At 40.4% G+C, this 16,148-nt stretch overlaps 1 protein-coding gene across 2 annotated transcripts; it reads right to left on the bottom strand.

Annotated features, from left to right (window-relative positions):
* Positions 1-2,758: 2,758 nt before the first annotated feature.
* LOC125481198 (kelch-like protein 2) lies at positions 2,759-12,967 on the bottom strand. 2 transcript variants are annotated; one of them, XM_048592427.1, is made up of 5 exons: positions 12,726-12,967; positions 11,328-11,468; positions 11,090-11,233; positions 6,148-6,222; positions 2,759-2,923 (listed from the first exon to the last, which is right to left on the bottom strand). In XM_048592427.1, the coding sequence occupies exons 1-4, from the start codon at positions 12,748-12,750 to the stop codon at positions 6,194-6,196; spliced, it is 339 nt and encodes a 112-aa protein (XP_048448384.1). In that variant the 5' UTR covers positions 12,751-12,967; the 3' UTR covers positions 2,759-2,923; positions 6,148-6,193. The 2 variants fall into 2 exon arrangements, with proteins under 2 accessions (XP_048448384.1, XP_048448383.1); XM_048592426.1 differs by lacking the exon at positions 2,759-2,923 and having other exon boundaries at positions 5,102-6,222.
* Between the last annotated feature and the right edge of the window lie 3,181 nt (positions 12,968-16,148).

Raw genomic sequence — 16,148 nt, forward strand, 5'->3', positions numbered from 1 at the left:
GTCTAGGCCCGAAACGTCAGCCTTTTTGCTCCTATGATGCTGCTTGGCCTGCTGTGTTCATCCAGCTCTGCACCTTGTTGTCTCGGATTCTCCAGCATCTGCAGTTCCTATTATCTCTAGCACAGAACAGGAGAAGCTGGTTTTCTTCTTTCTCTGCACTGGGCAACTGAAAATTCTGTGATCTTCTCAAACAGTTTGCTCCTCATCTCAATCTTAAATTGAAGGCTCCTTGTTTTTAAACTGCATCCCGCGTTCTACATTCTCTCTGCCTACTTCCACACACCAAACAAAAGAGGAGAAACATCCTCTCAGCACCTAGATTGCCAAATTCGCTCAGTCTAACATGTTTCAGTAACAGTACCACATACATCTAAACTCTGATGAGCATAAGCCTTGCCTGCTCAATCTTTCCCCATTAATCAATCTTCAAATTGAAATCAGCCTGGTGAATAAACGTCTCCAATACGAGTATATCCGTTCTTAAATAAAGGAACCAAAGCTGTACAGACTTTTCCCCAAGTGTTAAATCATCAATGCCCTCTACATATGTAACGAGATTTTCCTATTTTTGTACCCCTTTCACAGGTAATAAAGGCCAATATTCAATTTGATTTCTAATTATTTGCTGTTCCAGATGCCAAGGTTTTGTGATTCATGTACAAGGACACCTAGATGCCTCTGCACCACAGCATTCTGCAAGTCTCACCATTTTGATAAACTGTTTTTCTATTGTACCCAAAGTGCTCAACCTCATTTTCCTCATAGAACATAGAGCATTACAGCGCAGTACAGGCCCTTCGGCCCTCGATGTTGCGCCGACCTGTGAAACAAATCTGAAGCCCATCTAACCTACACTATTCCATTATCATCCATATGTTTATCCAATGACCATTTAAATGCCCTTAAAGTTGGTGAGTCTACTACTGTTGCAGACCTACCTCTGACATCTGTCCTATATCTATCACCCCTCAATTTAAAGCTATGTCCCCTCGTGCTAGCCATCACCATCCGAGGAAAAAGGCTCTCGCTGTCCACCCTATCTAATACTCTGATGTCTCTTGTATGTCTCTATTAAGTCACCTCTTATACTTAATCTACCACTTTTTTGCCTATTCACTTAACCTGTCTATATCCCTTTACAGAATATTTGTGTCCTCCTCACAAATCCATACCTTGTGTCAAAAGCCCATTATTATACTAGCTCCAGCTTCACTGAACAAATGACTCTTAATTTGAACACTTGTAAAGGTAACTTGGTCACATTGTAAAATGAACAGCAGAACAATTATCATCATAGTAATTAGATGGAGACCAGGCCAGCTAGAGATCACTTTGAAGATCTGCTTATAATGAGGTTGTGGGCATAGAGATAACAAGTCTGTCAATCAATGGTGAATGGTACTTGTTGGAACTAATTGTTGAAAAGCCACCCCTCTCAGTTGTTATTCCAAATTATAAAGAACTTGCACAACGCTAGATAATTATCTTAGTAGAAAAACATATACCTCCACAGTGACTGCTTCAACTTGTCTTTTGTTTTCAGGTGTCACTACCTCCCGTGCTATCAACTGCTCACAGCTAACATTCATAACAAGCTTGAGCCAAAAATGAGTTACTTTCACGAGGAGGTTGCTTTGAACACAGACAGAACAGTACAGGAACAGGCCCTTTGGCCCAACTATGTTTGTGCCAATCATGATGCCATTCTAAAGTAATCCCATCTGCTTGCACATGGTCCATATCCTTCTAATCCCTGCCTGTTCACATGGCTGTCTAAATGCCTCTCAAACATTGCTTGCATATCTGATTCTACCAGCTCCCCAGCAGCCTATTCCAGGCACCTACTACCCTGTGTGTAAAAAACTTTCCTTACACATCTCCATTAAACTTTTCCCCTCTCACATTAAACTATGCTGTCTAGTATTTAGTATTTCCACCTTGGCGAAATAAATTCTAACTATCCCAGTACACATGTGGAATGAGCTGCCAGAGCAAGTGATGGAGGCTGGTACAATTACAACATTTAAAAGGCATCAGGATCGGTATATGAATAGGAAGGGTTTAAAGAGATCTAGGTCAAATGCTGGCAAATGCGACTAGGTTAGATATAAATGTCTGGTCAGTGCAGATGAGTTGGACCGAAGGGCCTGTTTCCATGCTGTATGACTCAATCCACCCTATCCACACCTGTCATAACTTTATATATTTCTACCAGGACACTGCTCAACCTCCACTCTAACGAAAACAATCTAAGCTTATCCAACCTCTCCTTGTAATGAATACATGCCAATCCAGGTAACATCCTGGTAAATCTCTCTTAGACCCTCTCCAAAGCCTCCACATCCAGAATTGCATACACTACTCCACATGTGGCCTGGCTAAAGTTTTGTACAGCCGCAACATGACTTGCCAACTTTTATACTCACTGCTGCTAAACATTTAATTTTGAACTTCTGAATTTTAGAAAGTCAGATCATGTTGTACTGTCGCAGCAGTTCTAATTTGTGCACAGACCCAAAAACACTGTTTAGATGCTCATGAAAATATTCCAATGTGTTAATAAATTATTTTTTAAAAATAATGTTCTTGAAGTTTCTTTAGAATTTTAGTTTTGTTTAGACGATCTTTATTTAGAAAAAAAGCATTAGAAATAAAATTTAAATCTGAGAAATAAAAAGATTATTCCCCAAAATGTAAACATAATTTGCAGTTTTGTTGTCCCTAAACTGCACACATTTGAGAGTCTTCAGCCCCGGTTCTTGACAATCATGTTCAACAGATTTACAGTGGTTGAGTGTGATCCCAAAGTAAGTGGCTGTGTATCTGCAATATATAGAAACTCCATACTGATGGCATTTAAAAGTGTAGTTTGGAGATGGCACTGAAGCACAATGGTGAGTTTCCTCAAATATTCAAGATTAGCCTGATAGAAAGAAAATATGCAGTTAAAATAAACAGTATTTGAGATTTTTAAGGTTTTAGCAAAGATTTGTAGCTCAGGTTGTGGGTGAGGTTGTTGACTTGCTCGCCGAGCTGGTTTGTTTTCGTTTAGATGTTTTGTCACCATGCTAGGTATCATCACCAGTGAGGTCTCCAATGAAGCGATGTTGTTCTACTCCGCTGGGAATTTATACTGTCCGGTTTGTTATGGTGAGTAGTGTCATTTCCAGTTTTGTTCTGTATGGGTTTGTATTTGGAGCCCAATTCTGTATGTTTGTTGATTGCATTATGGGTTGAGAACCATACCTCTAGGAATTCCCGAGCTTGTCTATGTTTGGCTCGGGCTACGTTATCCCAGTTAAACTGATGGCCTTCATTGTCAGAGTGTACTGATATGAAGGAAAGTTTATTGTCATTTTGCTGCTAGCTGGTGCTTGTGTATTCCGATGGCTAGTTTCCTTCCCGTCTGTCCAATTGTAATGTTTGTGGCAGTCATTGCACGGTATTTTGTAAACTATGTTGGTTCTGCATGTTGTGGGAATGGGGTCTTTAATCCTTGTGAGTGTTTGTCGTAGCATGGCTGTGGGCGTTTGTGCTTGTGTGCTACCATGATTCATTGTCAGTTCTGATATGTTCTTGATCTAGGGCAGTGTGGCCATTGTGTTAGGGCATACTGTGTCCTCTTGTTGTTGTCTGTTTAGTAGGTACCTGCGGATGAAGTTGCAGGGATATCCGTACATAGCAAAGGTTTTGTATGGGTGCTCTTCCTCTTTCCTGTTCTTTCCTGTGTAGTTCTAGCATGTTGCAGTGAATAGTGGCCTGTTTAAATAGAATCCTAACACAGCTTGGTTTGTGGACGTTGGGGTGGTTGCTGTGGAAGTTGAGGATTTGGTCAGTGTAGACTGCTTTCCTGTATGTTGAGGTTTGGAACTCCCCATTGGTCATACGTTCAACTCTGATGTCCAGAAACAGAAGCTGATTGTTGTTTACTTCTCTTGTGAATTTATTCCCAGGGAACATGTTGTTGATGAGATGGTGGGTCTCTTCTAGTTTGCTGCGTTTAATGATGACAAATATGTCGTCCACATCCCAGATCCACAGTCTAGGTTGAATGAGGTGGAGGGTAAAGTGTTCTCGTCTTTGTGTGACTGCCTCTGCAATGAGTCCCAAGATTTGTGACCTCATGGGTGTACCATTGATCTGTTTGTATACTTGACTGTTTAAAGAGAAAGTGTGTGGTGAGGCACAAGTCCAGTAGTTTGAGTATGTTATCATTGCTGATGGAGCTGCTGGTCTGCATTTCTGCTTCCTCTAGTAATGTGGCCAATGTTTCTTTGGCTAGTGGGATGTCAATTGATATGAGTTATGCTGTGACGTCAAAAGATACCATAACCTCGTTGCTGATTTTTATGTTCTTGAGGGTATTGAGGAATTCTTGGGTTGAGTGGATGGAATGGGGTGATCCGTTGACTCGGTGTTTCAGTCTCCGTTGTAGGTCCTTTGCCAACGTAGTTTACAAAACACCATGCAATGACTGCCACAAACATTACATCAGACAGACCGAAAGGAAACGAGCCATCGGAATACATGAACATCAGCTAGCACAGCAGCAAAACAACACAACAAACTTTCCTTAATATCAGTACACTCAGACAATGAAGGCCATCAGTTTAACTGGGACAACATAACTATAGTAGCCCAAGCCAAACACAGACAAGCATGGGAACTCCTAGAAGCATGGTTCTCAACCCATAATGCAATCAACAAACATATATAGAGTTGGATCCTATATACAAACCCATACAGAACAAAACCAGAAATGACATTACTCACCATAACAGACCAGGCAGTATAAATTCCAAGCAGAGTAGAACAACATCGCTTCATCAGAGGCCTCGCTGATAATGTTACCTAGCATGGTGACAAAACATCTGAACGTAAACAAACCAGCTCAGTGAGCATGTCAACAACCTCAAAGTAGTTGAGATTTTCTAGCAATGGCCCTTACAAATTTACATTTTCTACCATGAATTATATACAATGTTGCCACATGAATACTTAACCACTTCATATCAAATCACCCATCTTTCTCAATTATCCTTAATATCTTTAAATTTCGAGAAAAAAATGATCCTATTTGCTTCAAAAATGAGATTTACAATTAAACACAGTAAAAATTTTTATTTAAACAATTTGAATAATGCAGAAACACTTGTACTCTCTCCACCGCCAAGCAAATAAATTCTTCAGTGTTCATATTCTTTACAGCAATTAAGCAGAACACTAAACATAACTGGCAAGTGTTATTCAAAGAAAAGCAGCAAAATGTAACCAGTACAATAATTATACTGAATATTGGCAACTCAACATGCAATTCAGGGAAAATGCATTCCAATTAATAATGTAAACTTACAACACTATTCTTCATGCTAAGAACAATATTAAGTAAACCAAGAGTCACAGAAAAGTAGAAATGCATCAAAACATGATCATGACTTAATAGAAACAAATAACAAACATACATTTCAAAACCAGCCTGTACTCACTTGGTTGCATCACTTAAAAATTGAAAATGCATTTAAAAGTTTTGGTAGTTTTTTTCCTTCCACGATTCATAACTTAGTGTTAAACTTTCAATATCTACAAATACTATCACTCTTTACTGTGTTTTTTTTTCAATACCAAATCAAAAATAAATTAAATATTCAAACAAGTCTTGAGTCAAGTGCTGACAACAGCAAAAGGTAGACAAAATTATGGTCCTGTAATCAAAATGTAACTGTTGGCAACTTACACATCAATCTCCATAGTCAGACATATGGAACCAGTTTATTTGCCACTATACAATTGTAACCATTACTCTGTTTGCTATTCACGAGTTTTATGAAGCCATTAACTGTAGTGTCCAGAACAAAGTGTTGCTTTGTTTCACATGGCACAAATCAATCTTGCCTGACATATGTCAGTATTTCTATAGCAGCTTTTGTTTTTCAAATCTTATGCTTCAAGGCTCCATTCCAACACTACTTGCTAAAAGCTGTAATGTAGCCCCTTTCCATGTAGTGCTTCCATCAAGTGCAATCATTTTAATCTTCCATTCTTGCTGGCAAGACATAGTTGTCTGCCCTCTTCCACACTGCGTTAAATGCTTGCTTCTAATGTGGTCATCAAAGAAGTGCTAAAAAGTTGAGCTACTTCATGAAATACCATTTCAATGCAGAATCCAGTATTCAACTTTTCCAGCATTCTTTAATCATAAAGGTTTGTCAATTACTGTAACACCTAGAAATAGAGAGAAACAATTAGTTATAATCCTGTGATCAAAACAAAAGTTGTTTCATAGAAATTTGAAATTAGCCATGCATGCAATATTCTTGCTTGAGCAAAGGATAAGGATAAAGTGGGTAAGCCCAGTTGTTGTCGTAACATTCTGTCCTAGGGAAAGGAAGCTGGAAAAGCTACCTGATCCTGCAGACAAGGAACATGTACTTCACACAGAGTATTAGGATTAGTACCAACACTTTGTAAAATACTTGGCTGAAGTCATGCTGTAACATTAGCACATGATGCTTTCACTGGGAAATTGAAGAACAAAACTGCAACTCCACTTTACAGAATTGAGCAAATTGAAAATTTCAAACAAAATCCAACTTGACAGTGATTCTCTGAAAACACAAGATTTCCTTCAGAACAGATATTAAATACATGGGTCTACAATTCCTGGGCGCAAAACAGAAATCAGTGAATTTTTTGGTTATGACCTGTAATGAGGAGGAAAAGATAGACATCTTTACGAGTGTTACTTTTTGATTTCATTGAAATGGAATTTGAAATTATGACAAAATCATTGCTACTTTCTGATCCGTGTGTGTCTGAACTTAATACACTTCGAAAAATGTCAGTTTAAAGCTTCACTAACTTTCACCCAATCAAGACTTATAGGTGCGGATCTTCTGGATCAAGTATTTGTTGAGTATACTGTTACAAAAAATGCTTAGATGTCAATGAAGTTAACTTATTTACAAACTGTCTAACTAATTGTCTTTCTTCACTCTCTTCATGTCACATCCTCATTGCCCAAGGCTCACTTAACCATACCTATGCCTTGATTTTACGATTGCGAAGATAAAGAGGCAGGCTCGAAGAGTTAGTGAGCTGATATGGGAATTGAAACTCTGCTGTTGGCACTGTCCTACAACGCACACTTAACCAACTGAGCTGATGATCGCTCTTTTGACACTGGAAACTCAATAACCAAACAGGCAATGGTGTTTTAGAACATAGAACACACAGTACAGCACAGTACAGGCCCTTCGGCCCACGATGTTGTGTCGACCTATTATCCTACTCTAAGATCAAACTAACCTGCATACCCTACATTTTACTATCATCTATCTGCCTAACCAAGAGTCGCTTAAATGTATCTGACTCTACTACCACCACTGGCAGCGCATTTCATGCATCCACCTCTCTCTGTGTAAAGAACCTACCTTATGCTCCCTCGTAATAGTCATTTCTGCCCTGGGAAAAAGTCTCTGGTTATCCACTCTATCCATGCCTCTCATCATCTTGTACACAATTTTTTTTTAAAAGCAATGTTGTTTTGTCCTCTTAAAAAGATGGCACATAACAAATAACTATTTAATAATGGTTATTTCCTCACTTCTACATTCTAGTTCCCTTTGACTGTTGTCTCCTAACTACTTTTGCTCTGCTTTGTAAATGTATTCAAACTACTGCATACACTTTGAAAATGTATCATTTATTCTCAGTAATGTCTTCAGGCACAATGATGTACGCTGTTTTTTTCATCTCTTTGAATTTGGCCAGAATTAATTATAGTTGTAGACAAGAATGGAAATCTGAAACAAAAACAGAAAATGCTAGAGAAACTCAGCAGGTCCGGCAGCACCTGTGGAGACAGAAAGAGTTCAATCTTTTGACTTCAGTATGGCTCTTCTGCAGAACCGCTTAATTTTGATTTTGGTCACCTATACATCATGATATCCCCAATATGATAAACTGAAGATTCAACGTATTAAAAAAATCCCAGCACACTATTAACACTGATCCATAATCTTAGCCTCCATTAATGTAAGCTTACTGTTGTGTCACTGGCATTGTATAAAACATTCAGCAGATCATCGATGCTGAATGTTCGGGAATTGTAACCCAGAATGTGTTAATTCTCGTTCAAAACTATACATTAGGATCAGTTACTTTCATGAGTCGAAGAAGCTTTTTATGTCTCTAGGAACTAGCTGTGAAACAAATCTGTTCTCTCAACTAATCAAATCAAATAACCAGATTCAATTAACTGCCTGTAAGAATGGTGGATACAGATCCAATAATACCTCGCAAAAGTGAATAAGAAAAAAAAAATTGTTGGATAAGATCATTAAAAATTACAGTTTCATTTTACATGGCATTGGTGAGACCACATTTGAATTACTGTGTGCAGTTTTGGTCTCCTCATTTAAGGAATATATAAATGCACTGGAAGCTGTTCTGAGGAGGTTTACCACATTGATACTTGTAATTAGTAGGTTATCTTATGAATGGAATGGCTGGACAGACTGGGCTTGTTTCCACTGGAGTTTCAGAGTTAGGGGTAGCTTGACTGAATTCAATTAGATCTTGAATGGTCTTTGGCACGATGGGTATGGAAAGGAGGGTTCCTCTTCTTGGCAAGTCCTGAGCTAAGCAGCGCTGTTTAAAAACTAGTGGTCACTCAGGGTCATGACAAACATTGGAACTCTTGTACCTCAAAAAGCTGGTGAGGTGGAATATTTGAATATTTTTAAAGTAGCGATTCATTCTTGTTAGACAATGGAATTAATCTAAGGGTATCAGGTGTAGGTGGGAATGCGGAATTCAAAACACAAACTCATCAACCATGATTTTATTGAATGGAGGAGCAGGCTGAAAGAATCAAACGGTCAATTTCTGCTCTTAGTTTGTATGTACGCACATGGGGAAAGAGTGGGGAAGTTAGACTATCAGAAAGAGACAACACAGGCATGCTGAATGATAGTGACACAGATTAGAAGAGCAGGGGGGTCATGTTGAAGCTGTATAGAACTTTAGTTACGTCACAACTGGAGTATTGTACGCAGTTCTGGTCACTGCGCTATAGGAAAGATATGATTGCACTGGAGATTCACTGAAGTAGAATGTATAATTAAAATCTTAAAAAAGATAAATAATGCAGTTCTGCTTAAAGTTCATTAACTGGAAATGTTACCTTTTGTTTGCCACAGCTGTTCCATGACCTATTTCTATTTCAGTTGTATTTAAATAATTATTGTTGAAAGCTGGTATTTATGGAAAATGGCAAAAACTAGAATCTTACAAGATTAATGCTCATGAGTGAAACAGTGGTACAGATCTTACCTTTTGTCGTAAAATACATGACACTGTATAGACAGTTTCAGAGAAAAGGCTGATTTTTCCCTTAAAATTTTAATTTTGGTTACAACTATGACATTCATGATTGTTACATCTTGGGATGGTATATTGGATTGAAGATAAAGTGGACTGGTGGTGGGTCATGTGACTTGCTTTAAATTCTGTCCAACAATGAACCTATGTGCATTGGGTACTGTGAGAAAACTGGGACCTATACTTGGAAGAAGGGATAAGATAGTTACACCTGTAGACAGTGGCAATAGCAATTATCTGACTGTGTCTAACCTGTTAGTTTCCAAGTCTCTGGGAGTGGTGTTAGGAATGTCAAACTTTTATTCCAAGAGACAGTGAAATTGGGAGTCTAGAGGATAAGCAACTAGCATTTCCACCTAGATACAATGTCTATGTGGTTCACATTCTCGTGAAGATGAGCTTTGAGAAAGGAAAAGACATAGAAAGCACTGTAGTTATCAATTCGAGGAATTTCAAAGATATCTCAAACTCTCTTAGCACAAAACAGACACAGTCTTCAACATTCTCAGACAGAGACAGAGAGAGAAGGACGATGGAGGGAACCAATCGTGCACGAAAGCTAGAAAAAGCTTGAATCTTTTAGTCACCAAACAGAAAACAAGTTGGAGCTTCGCTCAAATTTTGGACGACTAATTGGAGAGGATCTAAAGCAGGTAGGAATATTTGCCTCACCTGAGTTAGAGTGAGGAATCTCCAAAGTATCCCTCACACTGAAAGTCAACTCTGGGATTAGAAGACATCTGGCTGGGAGAGGGAACTGAAGCAAGTCTCAGGAGCCAGGAATAACTTGGCTGATTCCCGAAGAATGAAGTATACATTAAGAACAGCATAAAGAATAACCAAAGTAGATTTTTGAATTTGTTAAAAATGAAATGGAGAATTTATTGCCTGATATCAGAGTACAAGATGGCTACTTAATAGAATTTGCACATGTTGCTTTTAGTGCAGTTGTCACAATAAAAGTCTGAAATCTTGTGTGATCCTCTGTTCAATTCCAAATTTTTTTTTTGAAATTCATTGGTCTCTTTGTGGATTGTGGCAATATGCCTCAACACTGAACCACAGAGCAAGTGCAACATGGTTGTGCTGTGCTTACTTTTACATCAAACTGTATGCCACATTGAGGAACACATCCAAAGCTACAACCATTCCCATAAAATGGGAATTAAAAATCAGAAAGTAGTCATGCCCCTGTTGTCCCAGGACATCTGCAAAGTTCACTGCAGTGTTTTGCCCACTCTAGTGGAGGATAATGATTGTATCAATCTTACAACCCTTTAACTTGCAGAAACATCTAAATGGCCAAAGACCTATGTTTACGTATAAAATATATTTTAAAATCTGGTGATAAAGTCTTCATTTTGTAGCTCTTCAAAAAGGATGGAAGTTCACATTTCCCAACATCAGCCACTTGGATATTCAGTGAAATATCTGGATCATTTATCAACCAGAAAAATATGGGAGTAAAGGTATGAAATGAAAAATAATTTTGAACTGACTCTGTTGTGTCAAAACACTGAAGATGAAAGATGCAATACTTCACTAAACCTGCAGAGGGAGGGCTTGTACACGAGCATGGTAGAATGGCTACTCTAGGTCATTTTGTGGAAAGAACTCTCCAAAATGGCCTGTAAAATACCATCGAAACAATGCTGAATACACAGCTACACAAACAAAGATGGAAAAGCCAGAAAATTGAGTTTTTAACCTGCATAACTTCTTCCTGTACTCATACACTGTGGTAGAAGTATCCATTTATCTAATGTTGGGTTGTAATATTCCACAGACGCAAGGTTACAGGAGCCATCATCCCCTCCGGCTACGTACAGCAGACCATTTACAGCACAGACACCTGCCAGGGGTTAAGAAGGCAGAAATAATAACAGGTTAATTGTTTATTCCTCCATTATGTGCACAAAAAAAAACTTTCACTTGGGCAATTTTACCTGCATTCCTCCTGCACATATTCATGTCTGCAACTTGCTTCCAGGTATTTGCAGATGCATCATACATCTCCACACTTTTCCTCACCAGTGGGCCATCGTGACCTCCAACTGCATAGAGCAGACCGTTTAGAACTCCCACACCTGCAACAACAATGCAAACAATTTGCCTCTTATTGTCTTAAAAATTTGGTCTCTTATGTCAAAAGTCAGGAGATATCCAAAATCTGGTAACTCCAAAATTCACCATATATCTGCAGGATTCATTACTGCTGTTTTGAATCAGTTTTGCTCAATACCTAACTAAGCCAGGACCTTGGGTGCCAGGAGAGGGGAATGAGGCAAAGTACATTATTTTGACTACTTTGACCACCACTACATTTTTAGGTTAATTTTAATTGTATAGAAAGAATTAATTAAGCCAAGGTCACAAGTTTGGCGCCCTCTTGTTTGAATAACATTTTTGACCATTACAAGATCGGACCCTATTATGTTATAGGGCAAAGATCAAAATGAAAAACTGCTCTTTAGAGAACACAGCAGTGTAAGATGCCTTGCACTGCAAATAAAATTAAATCCCACGTCATTTACTCCAATGCATGCGAGAAAAGATTGTTCATTTATATAGCCCTTTTTTTCCATCCTATCAGAAGGTCTCAGGATGCTTCAAAAGGAATAAAAGTGCTTTTAAAGTGTAAACAGGAAATTAATCTCAACAAATATAGCAGCCAATTTGTAGGCAGCAAGGCCTCCCAAATAGCAATGAGATAAATAATTATAGATATGTTGAGAAATGAATATTGGCCAAGACGAGGACTGGCCAGGAAACTAGGCAAACTCTCTAGCTCCTGTCTAAGTAGTGCAATGGGATCATTTGCATCCACTTGAGGGTAGATGGAGTATCAGTTTAAAGTCTCATCTGAAATAGAGCACATCTAGTACCTCTATCATAGCGTTGCCCTAAAAATTGAATAGCATTCAAAAATAATAAAATCTCAGGGAAAAGACCATGTATAATTTCTCTACTGGGAGCTTACAACTTATTTTTTTTTTTAAAAGTACAAAACATCAAAGTCATTTCCTATGTATAATCAATTTTATAAAACCAAAATACCACAGAGGAAGTCTCACCCCATGATTATTTGCAGATAATTAAAAAATGAATGAGTTTTAAGGTACTGTTATAAAGTATTTCTCCATGAGTTAGTAACTGATAATGGGGTGGTTCCTGCCTTTTATCTAATCATACAAAAATACAGTAGAAGGAGGCCATCCAGTTCCTGAAATACTAGATCTTTGACAGCTACGAATTAAAGCATTACACTGTTTTTTCTCCACATCTCTATATTTTATCCGATTAAATTATTTTCAGAGTGTAGATTGTAACTTCCAGTTTCCTACCTGCTCCACTGCGCCGTGTACTCATTTCAGCAATGTAGGTCCATTCATTTTTCACTGAGTTGTAGGCCTCTACAGAACTAAGACATTGTCGTGATGCCCCATCATAGCCACCCACAGCATATAACACACCTAGCAAAAATGTACAAAGAAATCTGTCTTAATGACAGTTTGAATTTACATTTTGCATATATCTGGGAGGCAGGTTTGCTGCCAACACCACAGACAACGTTCATAGGTTTTCATTTCGGATGAATCAAAGGATCAGCTTTAATATTACTTACTGCAAAGTAAACTACTTAGTCAAAATTTGAGGGATTAAAAAGGGAAAGTTGCCACAGTTACAGCGGACTAGACACTGCTCTCTCATTCAGTAGTGTCAGCAATAACTCACTCATGAGTGTCAACTTTGTGTTACTGGTTGGGGGGTCCTGTAGGTCCTTGCGTGGTTGGTGAGCCCTATCCTAGAGCCACATGTCTGACCACACATTTGGTAGGTGTTTCCAGGAGGTGGAATTGGTCCATGGCCTTGAAATCTCTGGCATTCCTTCCTCGTATTTCCTCTCGCTGCCAGGTATTCTCAAAATAATTGTGTCCCTTCATACAGGAGGCTCCTCCAATCAGTTTCTTCTGAACGAGGATTTCACACACATTGGCATTTGTGTCGTACTTCTGGAGGGAAGTGTGTGAGGTGCTTCCTCACTCCCCTTCTCATTAGAGTGCCTTCCTTAGGCTGAACAAACATGATTTGCTTTAGCAGTTGGCACTCCGGTATCCTAAGGCAGCAGCCAGCCCAGTCGAAGTGATTTTAGATGGTCATGGCCTTAAAGCTGATGCTATTGGTTCCTTTGAGGACACTGATGTTAATAAGCCTGCTCTCCCAGCGGATATGGAGAATCCATCTCAAATAGCATTAATGGTATTTCTCCAGGGCCTTGATGTAAGCGTCTCTATATAGTAAAAGTTTTGGAGCCGTATTGAAGAGTCGGAAGGACGACTGCTTTATATACATGGATCTTGGTATCAGCATGGATTTACTGGTCTCTTATTCCAGAGATGTGACTGTTGGCGGATTGTATACCCCGCACGGCGGATCACCTGGCATCGACCGAGGCAACGGAAAAGACAATGGCAGAAACAACCCTGTCGACCCTGCAAGGTTCTCCTCACTAACATCTGGGGATTAGTGCCAAATTTGGGAGAGCTGTCTCACAGACTAGTCGAGCAACAGCCTGACATAGTCATACTCACAGAATCATACCTTACAGACAATGTCCCAGACACCACCATCACCATCCCTGGATATGTCCTGTCTCACCAGCAGGACAGACCCAGCAGAGGGGGTGGCACAGTGGTATACAGTCGAAAGGGTGTTGCTCTGGGAGTTCTCAACATTGACTCCGGGCCCCATGAAGACTCACGGTTTTAGATTAAACATTGGCAAGGAAACCTCCTGCTGATCACCACATACCGTCCTCTCTCAGCTGATGAATCAGTACTCCTCCATGTTGAACAACACTTAGAGGAAGCACTGAGGATGGCAAGGGCACAAAACGTACTCTGGGTGGGGGATCTCAATGTCCATCACCAAAAATGGCTCAGCAGCAGTACTACTGATCGAGCTGGTCGGGTCCTAAAGGACATAGCTGCTAGGCTGGGTCTGCGGCAGGTGGTGAGGGAACCAACAAGAAGGAAATACATACCTGACCTCATCCTTACCAATCTGCAAGCTGCAGTTGCATCTGTCCATGACAGTATCAGTGAAGGTGACCATCGCATAGTCCTTGTGGAGATGATATCCCGCCTTCACATTGAGAATAACTTTCACTGTGTTGTGTGGCATTGTCACCGTGCTAAATGGGACAGACTTCGCACAGATCTAGCAACTCGCGACTGGGCATCCATGGAGCGCTGTGGACCATCAACAGTAGCAGAATTGTACTCCAGCACAATCTGTAACCTCATGGCTCAGCAAATCCCCCACTCAACAGAGACCGCAGGAGGGTACAAATACCAGTCTTCAGCCAATTCGATTCGCTCCACGTGATATCAGGGAAAGCTGGAGACCCTGGATACTGCAAAGGCTACGGGCCCTGAGAACATTCTGGCAATAGTACTGAGGACTTGTGCTCCAGAAGTTGCCGCTCCCCTAGCCAAGCTGTTACAGTACAGTTACAACACTGTTATCTACCCGTCAATATGGAAAATTGGCCAAGCATGTCCTATACACAAAAAGCAGGACAAATCCAACCCAGTTAATTATCGCCCCATCAACCTACTCTTGATCATCAATAAAGTGATGAACAGGTCATCAACAGTGCTCAGTAATAACCTGCTCAGTGACGCCCAGTTTGGGTTCCGCCAGGGCCACTCAGCTCCTGACCTCATTACAGCCTTGGTTCAAACATGGACAAAAAAAGCTGAATTCCAGAGGCGAGGCGAGAGTGACAGCCCTTGACATCAACGCTGCATTCAATCGTGCGTGGCATCAAGGAGCCCTGGTAAAACTGGAATCGATTAGTATCAGGGGGCAAACTGTCCAGTGGTTGGAGTCAAACCTGACACATAGGAAGATGGTTGTGGTTGTTGGAGGTCAATCATCTCAGCTCCAGGGCATCTCTGCAGGAGTTCCTCAGGGTAGTGGCCTAGGCCCAACCATCTTCAGCTGCTTCATCAGTGACCTTCTCTCCACCATAAGGTCAGAAGTGGGGATGTTCGCCGATGATTGCAGAACGTTCAGCACCATTCGTGACTCCTCAGATACTGAAGCAGTCCATGTTCACATGCAGCAAGATGCGGACAATATCCAGGCTTGGGCTGACAAGTGGCAAGTGACATTCACGCCACACAAATGCCAGGCTATGACCATCACCAGTAAGAGACAATCTAACCACCATCCCTTGACATTCAATGGTGTTACCATTACTGAATCCCCCACTATCAACATCCTGGGGGTTACTACTGACCAGAAACTCAACTGGACTCACCACATTAACAGGACTGCTACAACAGCAGGCCAGAAGCTGGGAATACTGAGGCGAGTAACTCACATCCTGATTCCTTAAAGCCTGTCCACCATCTACAAGGCACAAGTCAGGAGTGTGATGGAATACTCCCCACTTGCCTGGATGAGCGCAGCCCCAACAACACTCAAGAAGCTTGACACCATCCAGGCCAAAGCAGCCTGCTTGATTGGTACTACATCCACAAGCATTCACTCCCTCCACCACTGACGCTCAGTAGCAGCAGTGTGTACTATCTACAAGATGCACTGCAGAAATTCACCAAAGATCCTCAGGAAGCACCTTCCAAACCCACGACCACTTCCATCCAGAAGGACAAGGGCAGCAGACATATGGGAACACCACCACCTCCAAATTCCCCTCCAAGTCACTCACCATCCTGACTTGCAAACATATCGCTGTT

This window comes from Rhincodon typus, unplaced genomic scaffold (genome assembly GCF_021869965.1).
Source record: "Rhincodon typus isolate 14 unplaced genomic scaffold, sRhiTyp1.1 hic_rhity00001188, whole genome shotgun sequence".
In the NCBI taxonomy this organism is placed as follows: domain Eukaryota; kingdom Metazoa; phylum Chordata; class Chondrichthyes; order Orectolobiformes; family Rhincodontidae; genus Rhincodon; species Rhincodon typus.